Below are 23,127 nucleotides of genomic sequence, written 5' to 3'. Positions count from 1 at the left end.
ATTTGTATCTCTGGGAAAAGCCTGAATACCCCAATTTCTGCTCTGTGAAACTAAGAAGCTTGTTCCTCATTCAACACCCCACGACAGGGCCAAGTGTATACTTATGGATAAACATTAAGTTCTAGAACATTCTATGTCAGCATTCTTCTTCCTATGTGCTTCTCAGAATTTTTTTTACAATTTTCAGACTTTGCTTAACTACAGTTTTGTAAAATACAATAAGAATGCCATAATGCCATACACAGCAACATCAAAACCACCAAATATATTTCTGAATGATGTGATCACTTTCTGAGCTCACCTCAATGTTGGTCTAAGAAGGTCACTTTGCTTGGCACTGCCCCAGCTCAGGCTGTTCCACTCTGTAGGGCTGGGACCTCACAGCAAGCCCTTGGGAGTCTCCCCACCTTGCACCTCTGCCTGACACCCTGTTCAGGGTTCCTGAAACCAGCGGCCCATCAGGATCTACACCTCCTGAGTCGCTATGTGGGCAGCTGCTCTCTGGATCCAGAGCTGCCTCAATCATGGCCGGCACCGTGGCTTAACAGGCTAATCCTCCACCTTGTGGCGCCGGCACACCGGGTTCTAGTCCCGGTCAGGGCGCAGGATTCTATCCCGGTTGCCCCTCTTCCAGGCCAGCTCTCTGCTATGGCCCGGGAATGCAGTGGAAGATGGCCCAAGGCCTTGGGCCCTGCACCCGCATGGGAGACCAGGAGAAGCACCTGGCTCCTGGCTTCGGATCAGCGCGATGTGCCGGCCGCAGCGGCCATTGGAGGGTGAACCAACGGCAAAAAGGAAGACCTTTCTCTCTGTCTCTCTCTCTATCATGCACAGGTTCCTTCCTAGGTTCTGCTTGCTCTGGCCAGCTTGCCCACAGTGACCCACCTCAGGGCCCACCGTGCCTCTCTGACACATGGCCTTGAGGTAGGGGGGAGGAGTGGAAGCACAAGTTCACCAACGACTGCCACCATGCACTTGGGAGGGAAGGGTCAGCTCCCAGACTCACCTGAGAAGGGCCAGTGAGGCTGCAGGGGCCTCACTGCCCAGCCAGCCACAAGGTACAATGAAAGAGCAACAGCAGGATCTGTGCTGCTCCTGTGAGATGGGACCAGAGGCGCTCACTCTTCACCACTAAGGAGCACCCCCTGAGGAGGGTTCTTGTGGGAGGTCCCTTCTGCCTAAGAGGAGACGAACTTAGGAATCTGACTCCTCATAGGGGTTCTCTGATCAGAGCAGCCTGGGTCCACCAGGAAGCAGGTGCTGGTGTCTGGCTCCTAGGGCTGTTCTAAACACCGGGTGTGATGCTGTGCCCTGAAAGGAAACTTCCACTGGCACGTGTTTTAAAGGGCTCCTCCAGGCTTTCACTGCGAGAAACAACCCTGTAAAGAAAGCTTCTGCGTTTCTATAGAGCCTGTATGCAAAGCCTTTATTTTGTTGATGCCATTAGGAGGGCCCAACCCAACTACTTAGAATTTAGCACCAAGCTCTTAGAAGCTCACCAGACACACATTCTGCCATGGAAGCAGGAAGCTCGGCCACAAGTAAATGCTTGCTCTCACCTTCCGGTAAGGAGCTGAGAATGATGAACTTGATGGTCTTTTACTCCACAGGTTTTGCTGGAGCTGTATGTATGGCTGAAAGGTGAGACTTTGCGGACTCGGCTGAATTCAGGACGTTGCCTCCAGCAGACCGAGGCAAGCAAACAATCAGGGTGCCCAACATCCAAGACACAGGAGATGGTGGGGCCGGCATCATGAGAACCCACAAGGCAAACGTGACTAGCACAAGGATTGCCGGCGATGGCACTTTGATTTCTCTTAGGTGGGGATTTCGTTTTATTTATTCCGTACAGACCTCCAGCCATTTCCAAAACTGAGGTCTCAACTGAGCTCCCAGTAAGCCTGTGAAGTCCTTCGTGAGGGCGGCCCTACGACACGTGCTCCTGCGGGACCCCACAAGGTGCACTTCCTCACCCTGCAGCACTCTGGCCAGTTCCTCAAGCTGGGCGCTCTCTTCATCCAGCTCAGATCTGCTCTCTGAGATGCCCGTCAACAATTCTCCACCCATAAATTGTTATTTATTTGAAAGGCAGAAAGACAAAAGATAGGGACACAAAGAGCGATCTTCCATCCACTGGTTCCCTCCCCAAATGCCTGCAATAGCCGGGAGCCTGGCAGTAAATCTGGGTCTCCCATGGGGGTGGCAGGGACCCCACCACTGGACCATCACCCGCCGCCTGCCAGGGTGTCCACCGGCAGGAAGCTGAAACTGGAAGTGGAGCTGGGATCTGAATCCAGACTCACCAAAAGAGGATGTAGGCATCCCAGGCAGTGGCCCAACTGCTGGGCCAGACTGCCCCTTCCACAGTATGGATGTTTCAAAGTTTATTTATTCTGATTTCATTTTAAAGGAAGAGAAATGGACAAGAGATTTCTCCATCTACTTGTTCATTCCCCAAATGCCTACAACAGCCAGGGCTGAGCCAGGCGGAAGCAACTAGGAGCCCAGAACTCCATCTACGACTCACGTATGGATGGCCGGGACCTGCCGGCTGCCAGGGTGTGTATCAGCAGGAAGTTGGATTGAAAATGCGAGTAATGGAGACTTGAATCAATGGCATGTGGATGTCTCAAGTGGTGACTTAACTGCCGTGCCAAGTGCCCAAGCCTACATTGCCTTTTTAAATTATAATGATTACTGGTTGTTTTTTTTTTTCTCATTTCCAAACCCATTTGGTGTTTTTTTTAAAATAAGTTTATTATTATTACAAATATATTTTTATTTGAGAGGCAGAGAGATGGACAGCCAAATGCCTACAATGGCTGGAGCTGGGTAGGACCTAAGCCAGGACCGTGAACACAATTCAGGTCTCCTATGTGGTGGCAGGAACCCAATTATTTGAGTTACTACCACCGCCTCCCAGGTCTGCAGTAGCAGGAAGCTGGCGTTTGGAGTTGGGAGTCAGGAATGAACTAACATGGGATGCTGTGTCTTAACTGCTAGACCAAATGGCCACTCCTCATCTGGGATCTTTGATGATATATTACTCTTTTTTTTTTTTTTTTTTTTGGACAGGCAGAGTGGACAGTGAGAGAGAGAGACAGAGAGAAAGGTCTTCCTTTTGCCGTTGGTTCACCCTCCAATGGCCGCTGTGGCCGGCACGCTGCAGCCAGCGCAGCACGCTGATCCAAAGGCAGGAGCCAGGTGCTTCTCCTGGTCTCCCATGCGGGTGCAGGGCCCAAGGACCTGGGCCATCCTCCACTGCACTCCCGGGCCACAGCAGAGAGCTGGCCTGGAAGAGGGGCAACCGGGATAGAATCCGGCGCCCTGACCGGGACTAGAACCTGGTGTGCCGGTGCCGCAGGCGGAGATTAGCCTATTGAGCCGCGGCGCCGGCCCTTTTTATTCTCTACTGCAACATAATTCATGTATTATAGAATTCACCAGTTTAATAGTAATGCTTAATATATTCATCAAGTTATGCAACCCATCACCACCGTCTACAAACACCAGATCACTCCCCTAATCCCAAAAAGAAACCCTGTACCCATCAGCAATCACTCTGCCCCTGCTACTTCCCCACCCCAGGTAACCGCTGACTCTGGATTTTCCTATTCTTGATGGTTCTTTGAGATAAATTTCTTTCACTTTGCATACTGTCTTCAGGTTTTGTCCCTGTATAGTACACATAAGTACTCCCTTCCTTTTTATTGATGAGTAATATACTTTTGACTTGATATACCACATTCTGCAGTTTTATGATTTTCATTTATTTATTTGAAAGACAGACAGAGACACAAGACAGTCGGAGCTTGCTCTTCCACCCGCTGGCTCACTTCCCAAATGCCTACACACAACGACACCATTCTCAGCATGGCCTCCCCCTGGCCAGCCCTCTCCCTTCGCCCTGGCTGCTCTTTGGCCCACTGTGTCCTTCCAGACATGTTCCTGCTTTAGGCAGCCACTCCCTTTCCTTGGAACCAGTGGCTCACGGCTCTGCAGTCTTGCCCCATGTAATGCAGTGACTGGTGTCTGCTCCCCTGCAGGGGACAGGCTGCATGGCAGGAGAGCTGACGCTGCACTACTGGCCCACAGTGGCACCTGCTCTCTCTTGGCTTCTCTCTGGGTCCCACAAAACTACCACCTACCTCTCGACAGCCGTCGGCGTAACGCTGGTCAAGGCGGGAGCACCCGGAGTGGCTTTGGATCGCTCTGTGAATCGGGAGTCAAATGCCTTCATGGGCTCGATCTTGGACGGGGTGGTTAACACGGAGGGCGACGATGCGGCAGGAGTAGAGGTAGCATTCATACTGGGGGTGAAGAAGAGGAGGCTCGTGAAACACCAGCCCTAGCACATCAGGAGGGTGAGGATTTGCATCACTGGGAGCCTACTTGAAGGGGGCACAAATAACCAACTTCTAGAAACACCAAAAATGTCAAGATGTAATAGATGGATCCTAATTCTTTAAAATTTTCATGCATTAAAGATGGTGAGCAGATGCATTCACATTTGCCCAGTCGCACTGTCTGAGGGCTTTGGGGGTAGCATGAGGCCTAGAAAAATGGTTCTGACCCTTGTTGTGGCTAACCGTGTAGTCCCATCTCCACAGTCAGATATGGCATCTCCCCACCAAAACACCAGCTTCTCCCGTTCTACAGTGGACCTGAAGAACGAAGCCCTGACCCGGGGGGGTCCCCAGGTCACGGTTTGTTCCTGGCTGTCGTCAGCCATGCACCCTCCGTCCTGGGCATCCCTGCCATCTCTCAACTGAGATAATGACAAATTCTTAGTACTCTCTTGCAAGGGCTCTCCCCATAACCCTTGCCTTCTACTTCAGAGACAGCAGAGGCGCAGGCAGGATCTAGCCCAGCTTTCCTGCTGCCCAAGTCCATTTCCACCTGCTGGGACCAAAGCTTGGGCCTCCTGCTGAGCACACCCAGGATAACACCATCTACCCCACCTACTCGGACCTCTTAACAAACGCCTGTCTGCGGTCATCCCCCAGGACGCATGAGCACCAGGACCGGCTGGGTCAACCCCGGGAACATTCCTCGGATCTGGTGCTCTTTGTCCCACCAAAAGCCCCTTCTCCCTGGATGTCTGCTGTCCTGCTGCTCAGTCTCCTCCTCCAATCCAGCCTCACACCCTCCCAGCACCCTCACAGCAGTGACACCTGATGCTCAGCGTGTGTCCCCATGGCTAAGACGCGACTACACGAGTCCGCGGCCCCACCAGCAGTATCATCAGTCATGCGTTCCAGGGCAGGGGCAAACGCAGGCGTCCTTGCCGGCTGCAGCCATCTTCCTCGCAGACCCCAAAGCCTCTGTGACCACTCAGGAAGAGCCCAGACTACATGGTTCAGAACAGAAACGTAGTCTTTCTCCCCTCTTTCCGGTCTTCCTCAGAGGCTACTCCCTTCCTATACCTCTTCCTCGGTTGCCTTGTATGTGCCCTGGGCGGAGATAGGGGGCATTCTCTGAGACCTGCCCACCAACCCCTCCCCCAACAGCTAGCCACTGTTGCCCAGGGGACTCCCAGAGCTACCTCACGACTCTGCAGTCGCCTCTTCCCCACCAGCCCTGCATACTCTGCGTGGCCCGGAGCAGGTACTGGGCTCATGCTCATGCTCATGCTCAGTTGTCCTGTGTGACTCCTAACTTGGTTTCTAGGCAAGGGTCAGTGAGACACGCAGACATCTTGCTGTGTGACTATAACTCTGGGAGGAGGGGAGTCTGTGGACACACGTGGGCGCCCTGCCTGGGATAAGCAGTGGGTGATGCTCTGTGGAATGGTATGGGGACCAAAGCCCCAGAATGCGAGGCCACCTCGTGTAGATCTGCCAGAAAGAGGGGCTGCTGCCGCTGCGGTGAGCGGTGCCTCGTCAGCAGGTGCCCTGCCATCAGTAGCGTCTGCGGGTCAGGACAGGCTCTCTAAATTTTCACAGCACCTGGGCATCATCAGGTACCTGAACTCACCTCTTTTGTAAGCAGGCCCTCGTTCAAAATCAAGCATTTCTCTTTTTCCCTTTTTCGCTGAGGAGGCCACAAAGCACCAATAGAATCCAATTCTCTGTCCTTGGGACAGAGTCTTAAACCCGAACTTCCCCTCCAGGGTCCAGAAGCCAGCCTTGGCACTCACTAACCTGTCCTTACTGAGAGGCTCGCCCGCAGGCCTGGCGTCAGTGGCTACCGCAGGCTCTGCACAAGGCTTTGAGGTGCCGAAGGAGTTTGGGGTGCTGGAGTCCAGTGGCAGGAGCTGCTGACTGCTGTGAGCGGAGAGCATGGTGCCCGCCAAGGAGCCTGAGAGGGGGATGCTGTTGAAGAACGCCGTGGAGAAGTCCCTGTGGTCGACCAAGAACAAGAGTCAGCTGTGGAAATCAGACGCTACATCAAGCACTTTATACAAGAACATTTTTTTTTTTCTGTCTGGATACAAAGGCAATATGCTTTTCATGGGAGATAAACCAGAAAGCTACAGAAAAGTATACAGAAAATGAAGATCACCTTAATATCCTGTTTTCAACTGAATCTAAGGTATACCATATATACAAGGAAGCAGGAAAACTATGATACTAATGCTGTCAGAAGCCACTGTTCTTAACAGTGCACCCTGATCTCAGAGGGGCTGCAAACATGTATTTCCGAACAAATGAAATGCCACATCCAGAGAGGTCTCCCTCCCCTAAAGGCTGTGGAGTCTACTGCTGATGGATGTTCAGTTTACACCAAGCCTCTACTGAGGAATGACAGAGCTGTCTCTCAGCTTTTTCTGTAAAAGGTATTCTTGCAACAGGAAGGCAAGACACTGCAATGTTATGACTGAGGGCCCTGGGGTCAGTATTGTGACACAGTGCGTTGAGCCACTGGGGCAATAATGGCATCCCATATTGGAGTGCAAGTCCGATCCCAGGTGCTCTGCTTCCGATCCAGCTCCCTGCCAGGGCACCTGAGAAAGCAACAGAAGATGGTCCAAGTCCTTGGGGCCCTGCCACTCATGTGGGAGACCAGGATGAAGTTCCTGATTCCTGCTTTCAACCTGCCCAGCTCTGGACATTGTGGCCTTTTGGGGAATGAACTAGTGGATGGAAGATCTCCTTCCCTCTGTTGCTTGGCCTTTCAAGTAAATAAACCTTAAAAAAAAAAAAAAAAAGAAAGAAAGAAAGGGGAAAAAAAAAAGGAAGAGGGGCCGTGGCTAAAACACCCAGGTCTTACTCCTCTGCCTTTCTTTGCCCAGCTTCTGGCTTTGTTATGCTTCCGAAAGTGCCAACCCCTGCCACAGGGGTGCTTGTCAAGACTAAACCAGTTAACACAGCACATGCTAACAACGCTGAGTGACTGCTCAAGCATGGCAGAAACTGTCATCACAGCTATCGATTCACAGATTACATGGGATGCATTCCTAAGTGGAACTGGAGCAGCGAATGATGAGTTTTGGCAAATATTCCTAAACTGCCCTCCTCAGGGGTTTAAATTACAAACCATGTGTGAGGATACCTATTTTGCCATACCCTAACAGTGTTATCAAGCTTCTTGATATTTCAAAATCTGATGGATGAAAAATATTCCTCTTATTAGTTTCACTTTGAGATGACTTTGATGTGTGTGGATGTAAAATTTTTCATATAGAAACATCTGACTTCCTTTTCTGTGCAGTTTTTCTTATCCTTTGTCTATTTTACTACTGGTCTTCATTACCAACTTTTGGAACTATCTATATATTAAAAAAAAAAAAAAAACACAAACAAACCATTCTTTATGAGTAGGAAATATTTTCCAAGGGTGATGTGCTGTGAGTTTTTAGGTAGGTACATATTCCCTCAAACAGATGTTATTTTTGTGTGATCTAAAGTTTATTTTTAATTTTTTTTAATTTCCATTTCATTTGAAAGGCAGATAGAGAGGGGGAAGGAGGGAAGGGGGGGAGAGGGGAGGGGGAGAGAGGGAGGGAGGGAGGGAGAGGGAGAGAGAGAGGGAGAGAGAGAGAGAGAGAATGAGCAAGCACACTCCGATCTGCTGGTTTATTCCCTACATGACTACAACAGCTGGGCCAAGCCAGGCCAAGCCAGGAGCCGAGAACTCCATCAGGGCTTCCCACAGGGTGGCAGGGGCCCAAGGACTTGAGCCGCTACTTCCTGCCTCCCAGTGTCTGCATCAGTAGGAAGCTGGATCGGCAGTGGAACCAGAACTTGAACCCAGGCCCTCCAATGTAGGATGCACGTGTCCCAAGTAGCATTTTAACTGCTGTACCAAGCATCTGTCCCCATGTGATCTAAATGTTGTGTCATTTGTAGACAAAGCTTATTTGCACCTGAAGGCATACAGATATTCTCCCACAGAATCATGCAGAATTTTAAATAAAAGTACTTTAAACCCATTAAAAATTATTTGTGAGGCAGAGAGAGAGACAGTGCACTCACAGAGGAGAACTCCCATCCATTGGTATAGTCACCAAATGCCCATAATGACCAGGGCTGTGCCAAGCTGAACTTGGAAGCCAGGAACTCAGTCCCAGGCTCTCATGCGGGTAGGAGGGACCCAAGTACTTGAGCCATTAGCAGGAAGATAGAGTCAGGAGCTACAGCCAGGATAGAAACCAGGCACTCTGATATGGGATGTGTGAGTGTCTTTAACTGCTAGACAAAATGCATGCCCTCCTCCCCCAGCATTTTAAACAAAATGTTAAACATTAAAACAAAACAAAACAAAACACCTCCCAGCTCTGAGCTGTTTAGAATGTTTCTCTAAGTTGTCGGGCTGAGATCCAACTTTGTTTTTAGAAGGTCCGATGTAGTCCTGATTCCCACTTACTGAATGAGCTAATATTTCATCACTGATGTGAAACACTACCTTTAACATTCTCATCAGTATTTGGGGACATTTCTGGATACTCTATTATAGTCCACTGATCTATTTATGTATCATTTTTAATTTTAATTTTTTAAGATTTTATTTATTTTTTTGAGAGGTAGAGTTACAGACATTGAGAGGGAAAGACAGAAAGGTCTTCCTTCTGTTGGTTCACTCTCATGTGGATGCAGGGGCCCAAGCACATGGGCCATCTTCTACTGCTTTCCCAGGCCATAGCAGAACTGGATTGGAAGAGAAGCAGCCAGGACTAGAACTGGTGGCCATATGGGATGCCAGTGCCGCAGGCGGAGGATTAACCTAGTGCGCCACGGTGCCAGCCCCTTATGTTCCTTTTTTTTTTTTTTTTTTGACAGGCAGAGTTAGACAGTGAAAGAGAGAGACAGAGAGAAAGGTCTTCCTTCCGTTGGTTTACCCCCCAAATGGCCACTACAGCCGGCGCGCTGTGCCGATCCGAAGCTAGGAGCTTCCTCCTGGTCTCCCATGCGGGTGCAGGGCCCAAGCACTTGGGCCACAGCAGAGAGCTGAACTGGAAGAGGAGCAAGCGGGACTAGAACCCGGCGCCCCATCCGGGACTAGAACTTGGGGTACCGGCGCCGCAAAGGATTAGCCTAGTGAGCTGCGGTGCTGGCCCCCTTATGTACCATTTGAAAAAACAAAACAAAATTTATTTATTTGAAAGGCAGCACAACAGAGGGGGAGAGAGAGGGCTTCAATCTGCTTGCTCACTCGTCAGATGCCCGCAACAGCTGGGACTGGGCCACGCCAAAATCAGGAGCCAGGAACTCCATCTGGGTCTCCCACATGGGTGGCAGGGACTCAAACACTTGAGCCATCATGTGCTGCCTTCCAGGATATGCAATAACAGGGACCTAGATTGGAAACAGAGGCAGAATCCAATCCTTGACACTCTAAGATGTGGGCATCCCAAGCAGCAGGTCAACCTGCTGTGCCACACGACACCTACTGTGCTTTAATTCTTATAGCTAGTCTTCCCTGAAATATTGCAGCTGTTACTATTTTTCCATTTAACTTCAGAATCACACTGCCTGATTCCAAAACTTTTTATGTTTCATGTGAAATTTGCAGGTTAAGGGAGAACTGACATGTTTACGAGGTTGACTCACTCGAGTTAATCAACGGTATGCCTTTCTGACTTTATTCCAGTTCCTATTAGGTCTCTCAGCAGGATTTTGAGATTTTTCTTCTTAAAGACCTGTATTTCTATGGTGGTTGTTGTGGTACAGCAGGTTAAGTTACTATGTAAGGACACCTGCTTCCCACATCAGAGTGCCTCGGTTTGACTCCTGCCTCTGCTTCCAATCCAGCTTCTTGCTAATGTGCACCTTGGCAGGCAGCACATCATCGCCTAAGTACTTGAGTCGCCACTCACGTCAAAGACCGAGATGGAGATCCTGGTTCCTGGGTTCAGCCTGGCCCAACCTCCAGCGCTGCGGGCAGATAGAAGATATCTGCTCTTTCTCTCTGTCATTCTGCCTTTTGAATAAATAAAAATACACACTTTTTTTTTTTTTAAAGACCTTTATTTGTTGTTACATTCTAGGTATGTCATTTGTGAATGTGGTTTCTTCCTTGGAGCTACTTAATCTCATTATGCTGACTGTACCCAGTCACTTCACTGTCTTTAACTGTCCATGAAGTTTTTCCAGCTGGTTCGCTTACAGATCATATCACCCTTAAATAATGATACATTTTACATTTTCCTTTCTAACTGTATGGGCTAGGATCGCTACACAATGTAAAATTATATTTACAAGAGCAGAACTTTGCTTTTTAACTTAGTTTGAAATAAGATAACTTAACAAGCTAAGGACACAATTAAGGAAAGCTTATTTGAGTTTTACATCAGAATATTGAATTTTATCAAAATGCCTGTTAAGCATCCATGGAGGTGATCATATAATTTATTTCTTTTGATCAAATGACATGTAAATCAAATTAATAGTTCCCTTAAATTCGAACCTTCTTGCCCCCTCACCAAAAAAAATCCAAAATAACAACAAAAAACATATTTGGTCGTGCTGTATTTGCCTTTTGTTAGCATTTGGCTTAGGATTTTCAGGACATTCAGAGATGAGGTTGATTTGGAATTTGTTATGTTTTGACTGTCATATTTTGGTATAAAAATTATAGTCATTAAAAAATAATTTGCAAGCTATTTTTTTCCTGTGCATTAGAGTATTTAGAACAGTATAAGAGTTATCCATTTCTGGGGCCGGCGTGTGGCACAGTGGGTAAAGACCTAGCCTGCAGCACTGGGCAGCCCATATGGGTGCCAGTTTGAGTCTCGGCTACTCTACTTCCAATCCAGCTCTCTACAATGGCCTGGGAAAGCAGAATACGGTCCAAGTGCTTGGGCCCCTGCACCCATGAGGGAGACCAGGAAGAAGCTGCTGGCTCCTAGCTTCAGCTCAGCTCTGGCCGTTGCAGCCATCTGGGGAGTGAACCAGCAGATGAAAGATCTCTTTCTGGCTCGACCTCTATCTGAAACTCTCTTTCAAATTAATAAATCTTAAAAAAATGTTAACCATTCCTGAAAAGTCTGTTAAGACTTTTCTTGTGAAGCTTTCTTAGTCTGATGGCTTTGGTGGGGTTATATTTTTAACAATGCTTCTTGGGGCAGGCACTGTGCCATAGCAGGTCAAGCCGCCACCTGCCGTGCCAGCATCCCATATGGATGCAGGTTCGGATCCCGGCTGCTCAACTTCCGATCCAGCTCTCTGCTATGGCCTGGGAAAGCAGTAGAAGATGGCCCAAGCCCTTGGGCCCCTGTACCTGCGAGAGAGACCCAGAAGAAAGCAGCTTTTAGCTCCAGGCTCCTGATCAGCACAGCTCCAGCCATTGCGGCCAACAGGGGAGTGAACCAGCAGATGGAAGACCTCTCTCTCTCTCTCTGCCTCTCCTTCTCTCTCAGTGTAATTCTGACATTCAAATAAATAAATCTGTGATTATTTCCCACTTGTGACTACTTTGAACGTTTGGGCATTTTCTTTTCTTTCTTGATTAGCTATAATTACCTACTCCTTTTTGTTTGTTTGTTTTTAAAGATTTACTTATTTATTTGGAAAACAGGGTTACAGAGAGAGAGGGAGAGACAGAAGTATTTTCCATCCACTGGTTCATTCCCCAAACGACCACAATGGCCAAGGTTGAAGTCAGGAGCCTGGAACTCCACATGGGTAATGGGCCCAAGCACTTGGGCCATCTTCCATTGCTTTCCCAAGCACTTCAGCAAGGAGCTGGATTGGAAGTGGAGCAGCTAGGACTTGAACTGGGGCCCATAAGGGATTTCAGTGTCACAGGCAGCAAAGCTTTACCCGCTGTGCCACAATACCAGCCCCAATAATTACCTGTTCTGTTGTTATTTGTTTAAACACAGAAAGTCAGGAAGGTGAAAAGGCTTTTAAAGTGGAAGAAATCATGTTGTTGTGCAGGAGGCTAGCTCAGGGTCGGCCAGGAAGCCCCTACCTCCTTTGCCTCCTCACCACATAAAGGTCTGGAAGGATCCACAGAACGAAGCGCCACCATCACTACCACCACCGTCCTCATTCCCTCCGGCCCAGAACTACCCAAAGAACATCTGCATCCTTGCCCTTACTTGGTACTAACAAAAGGCAGGGGGCATTACCCACTGCAGGTTCACAATGGAAAAAGGCTTAGTCAAAGGAAAATCACTGTTCTGGGAGGAGTCAGGAGGTCTGGTTCCGGGCCTCTGCCCCTCAAGGCCTCACACCTCACAAGAGGAGTTTGCCTTTCAGGGGCACTGGGAAGAGCTCAGGAAAGCAGAGAGGTCTCCGGTACATGAACTCTGTAAAGAGCTCACAGATGCCCAGAGCAGGAAAATCCAGGAGTGGGGATTCTATTTCTTTCACAAAATACCTTATCATCCTTTGAGTCAATACGCATGCTTTAGGGAGAACGCTCAATACAATAGCAAGCCTCACTGCAGGCCCTGAGACAACAAATGGCGAATGAGTTGACTTCCCACGCCCCAATCCATCCCCAGAGAAATGTGTCTCAGACCCTATCCTCTGCCTAGCACTTCCACTCCTGGGAACAGAAGGAGGGAACAGTCACGGGTGTGCTCACAGACTCACTGGCAATCAGAAAAAACTGGACACACACTCTAAACCCACATATATTAAGGAGCTGACTAAGGAAATCACGGTGCATTCACAGGACAGGAACCTGTATAATCAGCAAGCAAATATGTCAGAGGACTGTTTATTAAGACAGATAAAAGGTCAAAACACAGTAGCAAGTGGGGGAAAAGACTGGAAATACAGATATCAAAGTTTTAACCAATTATATCTGAGACCAGATTATAGATAATGCTCTTCTCTGGGCTATTACTATTTTGTAAGTTTTCAACAAGGTGTACTATACTTTTCATGGTCAGAAGTCTATAAAAGGAAAAAAAAGAAAGAAAAACATTAGCGTGACTGCTTTTCCTGTGTGTCCTACAGTGCCCTGCCAACAGTGCGGCACTGCAAAAGTGCCCAGGCCTGCCGGCTCTCTCAGCAGCCCCCTGTCCCCCACAGAGTCCAGCGTGGGCAAGGGCTCCGAGGCTGCTGGTGGGCTGGACTCCACTCCCTCGCTTTCACATTCTGCCAGCAAGACTGGCGCAAGAGCCTGTGAAGACCCTGACTGTGGAAGCACTAACTGGCGAAAGGAGAGCAGAATTTCTCCCCAGACAAGGCCCCAGAGCGCTCGGCGAGTGAATGAGTACCCAGTGTCCAGCTGTGCTATGCAGAGAGGCGTGATTCTTCTCCGACCATCTGCCGTCCGAGTCTCAACTTGTTTCTTCAGAAGATTCTGGCAAAGTAGAGTCATATAAATGCACAGTAAAGTTTCTGCCAACTATTTTCAAAGAGCAAAAAATAAAGCTTGGGCTTTTTGGTTTTTTTGCTATGATTAGAACACCTAGCCTCAGATCTAAATGAGTAATACAGTGTTGTTAACTGTAGCACTAGGCTGAACAGATGTCTAGCATTTATTCTTCTTGTATAGTTGAAATTTTATACCCTTCAATACAAGGGTACTTCACAAAGTTCATGGAAAATGGGATGAGAAGTATGAGTTTGAGGGTGAGTGATTAGCCGAGTGGTTGAGATGCCTGCATCCGTATCAGAGTGCCTGAGATGGATTCCTAGCCCTGGTTACCAATTCCAGCTTCGTGTTAATGCAGATCCTGGGAGGCTGTGGTGATGGCTCAAGTGATTGGGTCCCTGCTACGTGCATGGGAGACCTGGATTGAGTTCTGGGCTCCTGGCTCTGGCCCTGTCCTGGACGTTGTGGACATCTGGGGAATGAACCAGCAGATAGTAACGCTGTCTCTTTTCCTTCCTCTCAAGTGAAAACAACAACAACCAAAACAAACAAACAAACAGCCACCCACTTTGGAAGATCTGGATGGAATTCCAGGCTCCTGGCTTTAGCTTGGCCCAGTCTCAGCTATTGTGGCCATTTGGGAAGTAAACCAGCAGATGAAAGATCTCTTTTTCTCTCTGTCTCTCCCTCTTTGTCACTCTTTCAAATAAGTAAAATAAATCTTAAATTTTTTATTTAAAAAAACTTCATGTATATCTTTTTATAATATATATTTTCCATGAATTATGAAAAAACTACACCAAAATTAATTCATACTTTTTATTCCATTTTCCATAAACTCCTGGAAGTTCCCTCAGACCTCCCCACTTCCTCCTCCCGTCAGAACCCATCAGGACAGCTTCCTTCTACTCCCTGCTCCAGGGAGTCAACCTTGGATGCCTCGTCTAAGCGGGATCATAAGTATTTGTCCTTCCGCATCTGACTTACTGTTAAGCTGTACAATTTCCAGCATGGTAAAAAAGCAAGGACAGAACCAGGTCCAAGCACCCTCATCAGTGCCTTTTACCTAGTCAAGTTCCCAGGGCAGCAAGCACGTCCCAGGCTGGCCACCCAACCCGAGAGCCCTGGGGCCCTGGGAGGGAATCGAAGGGCTGACATTGTGAGCCACACTGTTGGTAAGCGAGATTCTCAAAGCAGCTCTCAGTCCCACAGCTCTTTCTTCCGTTGAAGGCTCACAGCCAAGGAAGCGTTCCCAGCCAAACACCATGCCTGGGAGCTTTGTCAAGGCTCCTGGAGATGGTGTAGGCTCCCCAGGGGATCCCCACATTTCCCAACCCCGATCCTGTCCCATGAGTTTCCAGATGAAGGGGAGCTACAGAAGTTTCCTAAGGGCAGAGCCTAAAACCCACTGCTTGTAGCATTTAGAATTTCCAAGAAAGGTGAGCAGGGTAAGGTCTGGGAGTTCCTACAAGAGACTATCTCCTCCACAGCTGCCAAGGACAAGGAGTCTTTGATAAGGTGCTTTAGGCCTCATTCCCACCTCATGCACCTACAAGTCAAAGAGAGCAACTGGCCCCAGGCTGGCTGCATCAGGTGCAGGCACACCCCCCAACCATCCCTGGTGTCTGTGACCCCACTTCATCTCTGTGTCCTGTGCAAATGGCCTGTTCCCCTTGTCCTGTCTTGGGCTTGCACCTTTGTCCTCAGCGTGGCCAGGCCAAGCCCTTACCTTCCTGATGTCTTCCAGACTCTCCCCATTGACAACACCTGCAACCGAGGCAGCTGAGCCGGTCTCTCTGGCTGTGACACTCTTCTGGTCCAGTTGCTGCTGCTGCTGCCTCCGCTGGTATTTGAGCATCTCCGGGTTCTCGATGACAGCTGTGGAGAGCTGGGCCTCGGTCATGATGGCCAGGCTCTTGCCGTAGGTGGACTGGTGGATGCGGCTCTAGGCAAAGGGGAAGGTGTGACACACCCTGGTGTGAGTGCCACCACAGCCAGCACTGCTCAACAGCAGGGGAACTGCAGGGGACTCTCCTGACTCCAGGAACAGAGGTCCCAAGTGCCAGCTCTCCATAACCTCCCACCCTGTCCTGCCCAGCCCCGACTGAACAGCTCTGTCGAGGTCTCATACCTTCCCCAGATGTTTATAGCTTGCTGTGGATGACAGTGAATGAGATAACCGACTTAAGGAAACATCTACCATACCATCTGGTGCAGAACAAATGGCAATGAACACTGCCTCAACTGTCATTTGAAAGAAAGACACTCAAGTTGCTAACTGAAGGCTCCTGGATCACAGCAAGAACTCCAAGCACTGTTTGGAAATTAAGACACTGGAACCAAGAGTCTTCTTCCACTGCTCTTGTCTACAGTCAGGTCGCCACCAGCCTGTCACAGCATCTCTAAGAGCAAGGGTGTGGGCTTGGCATAGTACACTTGAGGAGACCCTTCCCTGCTCCCCTGAGGTCCCCACCTGACTTGTCTAGATCCTTCTGAACAAGGCCCCCATACTCCCATCCTCCTAGGCTTGACTAGAACTGTGCTGTAACAAGCAAGACAGGAGAGCAGGGACATGTCCCCAGCACGCCCTAGTGACTGGCGCTCATCAAAGCGTGAAGAGGAGCAAACTCGCACAGGATGTGCAGACGACTGGCATCACATTCTGCTCAGGAGCAGGGACTGAGGTTATAGGGCATCCACCTTGGCCTGGAGGATGCTGGGAGGTGGGAGACAGCTTCCCAGGAGAGGTACCTTGGGACTCACTCCTACAGGGCCTACATGTGACCAGGAAGCTCCCTTCCTTGCCATCTTGGCTCCTATCCCTTCTCTCCTGGATCCATCCCCAGGAATTTCAGGCCAAAGTTCATAGTTTGGCCAAGGTCTCCCTAGTGTTCTTCAATCATGGGGTCTTGCCTGTGATCTGGAAGACAGTGAGCTGGATGGGTTGTCACACAGGTCCCCAAAGTGACTCTCCAGGGGAGTGCACAGCAATCCCAGGGTTCCTGACAATAGTGATAAGCAGGAAGAAGACCTAAGGCTACTGAGATACTTATTCCTTCAATGGAAAATGGCTGAGGCTGGTGTTGTGGCACAGCAGGTTAAGCTGCCACCCACAATGCCAGCATCCCATAGCAGAGTGCAGGTTCCAATCCAGCCCTCTACTAATGTACCTGGGTAGCCAACAGAGGATGGCCCAAGTACTTGGGCCCCTGCCACCCACACAGGAGACCTGGATGAAATTCTAAGCTCCTGGCTTCAGTCTGACCCAGCCCCAACAGTTACGGACATCTGGTGAGTAAACCAGTGGGTAGCTGGATGGATCTCTCTCTCTCACTCTTTCAAATAAATAAAATAAATCTTAAAAAAAAAGAAAGAAAACAACTGATGGGGTGAGGCAGAGCTCCATCCTCAGTGGCTCACATGTTAGTAGGGGGATCACATTGTTTTGGGGGGGGTCACACAGCAGCTTCTCACTGAGGGGAGAGCTGCCCAACTGCTCTGGGCTTTCAGAGCTCCTTTGAGACAATGGACTACATGCCACACAGTGTCGGCGAAGGCCTGTCCGTGGCAAGGACTGTGGCAGGTGTAGCAGAGCCTTTCCAAAGCCCAGGCAGAAGGGTACACAGGCTCCAATGCCCTGGGCATAGCAAGGAGGAGAGGAGGCCCGGCCCAAAGCCGGTAGGTCTGGTGCACACTTCGGTTCTTACACCCAAGGGTCACCCATAGTCTTGGCAAGGGGCTGTGCTGTTTTCTGAGGCTTAGTGACCTCATTGATGAAAAGATGTACCCTGCCCTGAAGGATTTTGTGTAATTCAAGGGAAATAATAGATATAAAATATGTGGCCCAGAGCTTGCCATACAATCAGGGCTAAGAAATGACAAACAGTACTCCCTGGTGCTATGCAAATGGCATGCACAGGGGTCCCCAGGGAGTTCCCTGCTGTTTCCCTGGGTGAAAACCTCCCAAGGGGTAGTCTATCATCTGCTCAAAAAGTGATGCCCAAAACAGTTATTTTCTTAATTCCAGGACTTGTCTCTGTCAGGAACAGAGACATACTTTTAAGTTAATCTATTTTGGAAAGAAAGCCTGCAGTAATCTGTGGAAGGTCAATCCCCAGGGGAACTTTCAGAAACGATGTATCCCACAAGAGGAGTGTCCAGTCAAAGGGGCCTCTCGTGGCCACCAGCCTACCTTCTCCTCCTCACTCAGGGGGTCTCCGAGCTCATCCTGGGAGAAGTCAAGGAATGCCACAGAGCCGTCCATGGAGCATACCAGGATGCCCAGCCCATTCAGCGTCCTGAAAGAGATGGTCATTAGCAGCCAGCCAGCAAATGTCTGCAGGAGTCACCCAGGCCTCAGTGGCGCACCCAAAAGGACGGCGGGAAGGTGCTCTGGGTACATGAAGGAAACCCCTGGTTCCTTTCCGTGGCCTGAGGGTGGGGGAAGCCAATCGTGTCCCACGTGCCCTTTGTTTCTACGTGCCCTTTGGTTCTAGGTACAAGGTATCTTTTGCTACATTTTATAAGAATTTTCAGCTTCATTTATCTTGTATTTGAAATCAGTTAAAAGATATTTGGGGAAGTGTACTCTAAGCCAGGTCACTGAGAAGCAGAAAGTGTGTTTCTCCTTTCAGTTCAGGTAGTGACAGCCCGCAGTGGAGCCTCATTAGGCCCAGAGAGGTCTCCTTGTCTCAGATAAACCACAGTTGTCTGAGAAGGCATTTTCCAGTGGCAAATCCTACTGGGGCAGGGCACTCTCACACCAGCAAGTGCATGGCTGTTGGTCTCTGAGTCACTAAGAAACAGTACCCTGGGGTCTGTGCCACCCATGCCACCTGGCCCTCCTCACATCCTGGGGCCTCGTGCGCTTTTTCATAACCTGCATACCATAATAAGAATCCACCTCACCAGGAGATATCCATAATGGACTTGTCAAACAGCTCATGGATGACAACCAGGGGCCGTTTCAGACACGTCAGCTGGAAGACAAGAAGCAGCGATGGTCAATGGGATCACTGAGAATGGCTTTGTGCGCTCAGCTAACGTGGCCAAGAGCTCTGGCCAGAGTTTCTGCTGACAGATCAGGCACGCTCAACTCAGACAGCAAACACTGAGGACTCAAACTGCGCAAACTGCAGACTGCCTGAGACTGTGCTCACTAGAGCTGCCCCTGCTCAAGGATGGCTGTGCTCCGGCCCCGGAGAAGGCTTATACACAGAGGAGCAACAGTGGAGAAGGCAGAGTGGGAAACTACGATCAGAGCAGAGGGACGGCCCCAGGGCGGAGCTCAGAGGATCTACGGAGCAGCGGGCAGGATGCCACGGCCTGGACAGGAACAAGGCAGCCCCAGAGAGAACCCAGGGCATCTTCCCTGGGCCCAGGAAGTTCTGGAACATATGAGCCAGGGTGCAGCGTAACTGGTTACCTAAGTCCTATGGGTTCACTCTACATTGTATGTAGATAGGACAGAAACACATAAAAATAGTACAAATTGACCTTAACCAGTTCCAAAGTTAACTACTGCTAATACTTTGATTAATTATGTTCTTCTGGTCCATTTTATAAAATAATTTTTCAAAATAAGGCACACAGTTGTGCCTGCTGCTTCACATAACATATAAGGAATATGTGATTAAGTATCCCGCAAAAATCTTTTCTGGATGACTGCATAATATCTACCAAGTGTTGATTTCCTGTCTAGCCACTCTAACGTTGGAATACGTCCTGACTCCACAATTCCATAACTGTAGCGCTCCATCAGCCAAATACAGGGGTCTGGCCGTGCTGCAGACAGGCCCTGTGTCACAGGCCAGTGGCCTGCTGGGAACAAACTTCTCCATGGGGCAGTGGGCTTCCCTATGTGCTGCTGGATCTTCTTGAAGGATGGTGCACTGTGGAGTCTTCCACCTACAGCTAGAGACTGCTCTGTGGTCCTGGGATGCGGCTGGAGGGTGAGCTACCTGGAATCTACACTGAAAATCCTGCCCCCAACCCTAATTCTACTTCCAGGGGAAAAACAAAAAACAAAAAACAGCCTCACCCTTTCCCCCATAAATGTGCCAACAGAGGCCAGTGTAGTGGCACAGCAAGTAAAGTCAGCACCTGTGATGCCAACATCCCACATGGGCACTGGTTTGTGTCCTGGCTGCTCACTAGTGATCCAGTGTCCTACTAATGTGCCTGGGAAAGGCAGCAGAAGGTGGCCCCAGTGTGTGGGCCCCTGCCACCCACGTGGGAGACCTAAAAGAAGCTCCTAGCTCCTGGCTCCTGGCTTCAGCTTTGTCCAGCCCTGGCTGTGGTGGCCATCTGAGGGAATGAGCCAGTGGATGAAGGATCTCTCTCTCTCTCCCCTTCTCTCTAACTATGACTTTCAAAAATACCTAAATCCTAAAAAAAACACAAAAAAGTGCCAACAGACCCCCTCAGAAGTCTGGAGCCTATGAGCACCTCACCCCAGTGTTCTAACAAACAGCAGCCCACACAGGGACGCTTTGACAGCAGTGCCATCAACAGGACCTGGGTTGCCAGGAGGCCAGGAAGAACACACTCTGATCTTCCCATGACAGCACCATGGTGCAGGTTCTGGAATGGGCGCTAAATGAATACTGAGTGGGTCTTTAAAAAAAAAGGAAAATCATAATACACACAGCAATGTATTTCTCCGTAACAAATTAATAAACACAGTCAGAAAGACAATCTTTAAACCCCAGAATTCAAATATACTCTGCTTATGGAAAACAAAATTTAACTAAAAAAGTGTTTTAAGGGTGGGCCATTTGGCACAGGGGTTAAGCTACTACTTGGGATGTAACCCATTCAAGTGTCAGGTTTGAGTCCCAGCTCTGCCCTCCATTCCAGCTTCTTGCTAGTGTGCTCCCTGGGAGCAGCAGTGACGGCTCCTGCCACCCATCTGGGAGATCTGGATTGAGTTTGAAGGTCCAGGCTTTGGCCTGGTCCATCCGACTAATACAGCATTTGGTGTATAAATCAGTAGACGGGGGGCCGGCGCCGTGGCTCACTTGGCTAATCCTCTGCCTGCGGCACCGGCATCCCATGTGAGCACTGGGTTCTGGTCCCAGTTGCTCTTCTTCTGGTCCAGCTCTCTGATGTGGCCCGGGGGGGGGGGCAGTGGAGGATGGCCTGGGTGCTTGGGCTCCTGCACCCGTGTGGGAGACCAGGAAGGGGCACCTGGATCCTGGCTTCGGATTGGCATAGCTCCGGCCTTAGCGGCCATTTGGGGGTTAACCAACGGAGGGAGGACCTTTCTCTCTGTCTCTCTCTCTCTCACTGTCTAACTCTGTCAAATAAAAAAAAAAAAAAAAAAAAAAAAAAAAACAGTAGATGGGAGATTTCTATCTGCTTTTCAAATAAATAGATTTTTTAAAATATATGCACATTTTCCTGGATGAAATCTTAAACAAGCTGGCAAAAGCAGGTGGCTCAATGCCCAGTGGCAAGGCCCCTGCTGGCACTACACGTGAAGGTGTAACCAAGATAACCTGAAGTCACAGAACCCCTGGTGCCAAGGAACTTAACCACCCTCGGGAGTCCTGACACCGCCACCCCACCCTCCGTGTCTGCTGAGAACCTGCTCCTAGGAAGGCACTGAGTGCAGAAGGCTGCAGCTGGGGGGCAGGTACAAAGTTCCCCCTCTAGTGAGGAGGGCAAAGACGTGTGGCCTTGGCTGCCACAGTGTAAAGCCTAGTGGGTAACAAGAACATCAACCAGCTGTGTGAGCCAGTCAAGCCAGGGGATTTGCTGCATGCCTTTGCAGGATACAAGCACTGATTGTCCTGGTTGTGGCCTAGGGAGGTGACTGCTTGGTCACACGCTTAGTTTCAGCAGAAATTGCTAAACCACCAACACCCTATTTCTCCCAGCTGACCATCTCCTTGCCAGTACCTGGCACTGCCTTTTTTTTTTTTTCCTAGTTATGCTGCTCCTAGATATGTGCTCAAAAAGAAATGAAAATATTTCCACAAAAGCACATAAAAAAAGAATGTTTTTATCCATTTCAGTCATGACATCTCACAACTGGAACAACCCCAACAATGGTCAACAGGACAATGCATAAACAAACTGTTGTACACCCATACAGAACATCACACAGAATACGGAATAAACTACTGTCAAACACACACCGACACACATGGATCTCAAAACCACTACACCAAGAAAAAGAAACGCAAGGCTCAGGAATATAAACAGTGCACAACTGCATTTATATGAATGTCAAGAGCAGGCAAAACTCAGCGGAGAAGCAGGTTGTCAGGTAGGTGCCTTAGCAGGAGGGCAGGGACTTAGCTCGGTAGGACAAGGAGCATTCTGGGTGGTGGTGACCCTGGTGTAAACACATATGACAGTGCACTGAGCTGTAGCCAAGTACACTTTATATGTACGTTGATACAAACATCTTTCTCAAAAACACAGCATGCCAACTATGGCACCGATCATGGAGGGTGCCGAGTGTGGACACAGGAACTTCCCCCGCTGGGAGCCAGGGTGGCCTCTGCTAGTGAGATGGGGCCCAGTCTTTGGTGTAGCAGGAAAGCCTGCAGGCTTCCGGAGGGCTGACCCCAGGTCCAGGGCAGCAGCGATCTCTCCTGTCCCCAAGGCCTCAGGGTCACATTTCCAGCCCACACCTCCCTCCGTGCAGCAACAACTCAGGGCGGGGGCTCACCCAGACAGACAGCGAGCGGTCCTTGCTGCCGACAGCACAGCAGCAGTAAGGGCAGCTGGGCTTCGCAGAACTCCCATTCTTCTGCTTCTTTTTGAAGATTTTTGGGTTGAATTTCTGAAGCCAAATAACAAATGTTAAAATGAAGACCATTAAGCACGTACCCCACGCTCAAGCACTGAAAGGACACCGATATCCCACTCCACCAGTGGAAGCCCCACACGGCCAGAGCCCGGACACCAGGCACACACTGTTCCATTCTCCCAGCCACCTAGGAGGCGTTGCTGACAATGCAATGGAGGCTCAGCGAGGTCAGAAAATGTGGCAGAGGCACCAAGCAAGTAGGTGTTGAGTAGAGGTTCAAAGCCGGATATACCGGCTGGCGCTGTGGTTCACTAGGCTAATCCTCTGCCTGCGGCGCCGGCACCCCAGGTTCTAGTCTGGGTTGGGGCACCAGATTCTGTCCCGGTTGCTCCTCTTCCAGTCCAGCTCTCTGCTGTGGCCCGGGAAGGCAGTGGAGGATGGCCCAAGTGCTTGGGCCCTGCACCGCATGGGAGGCCAGGAGGAAGCACCTGGCTCCTGGCTTCAGATCAGCGTGGTGCGCCGGCCACAGCGCGCCGGCCGTAGCGGCCACTTGGGGGGTGAACCAACGGAAAAAGGAAGACCTTTCCCTCTCTCTCTTTCTGTCTAACTCTGCCTGTCAAAAAAAAAAAAAAAGCCAGATCTACCAAACC

At 49.7% G+C, this 23,127-nt stretch overlaps 1 protein-coding gene across 3 annotated transcripts in view; it reads right to left on the bottom strand.

Annotated features, from left to right (window-relative positions):
- The window catches only part of LOC133751906 (protein HIRA), a 99,330-nt gene that overhangs the window by 32,606 nt on the left and 43,597 nt on the right, over window positions 1-23,127 (bottom strand). For all 3 annotated transcript variants that reach the window (XM_062182114.1, XM_062182115.1, XM_062182116.1), the window contains 7 exons: window positions 22,397-22,510; window positions 18,625-18,695; window positions 17,909-18,014; window positions 15,446-15,661; window positions 13,616-13,701; window positions 6,144-6,341; window positions 4,149-4,310 (listed from right to left, as the gene is read on the bottom strand). In XM_062182114.1, coding sequence (XP_062038098.1) covers window positions 4,149-4,310; window positions 6,144-6,341; window positions 13,616-13,701; window positions 15,446-15,661; window positions 17,909-18,014; window positions 18,625-18,695; window positions 22,397-22,510 — 953 coding nt within the window. The remainder of the gene's footprint in view (window positions 1-4,148; window positions 4,311-6,143; window positions 6,342-13,615; window positions 13,702-15,445; window positions 15,662-17,908; window positions 18,015-18,624; window positions 18,696-22,396; window positions 22,511-23,127) is intronic.

The sequence above is a fragment of the Lepus europaeus genome, chromosome 23 (assembly GCF_033115175.1).
Source record: "Lepus europaeus isolate LE1 chromosome 23, mLepTim1.pri, whole genome shotgun sequence".
NCBI lineage: Eukaryota > Metazoa > Chordata > Mammalia > Lagomorpha > Leporidae > Lepus > Lepus europaeus.
This window is presented reverse-complemented; position numbering and strand designations above follow the sequence as displayed.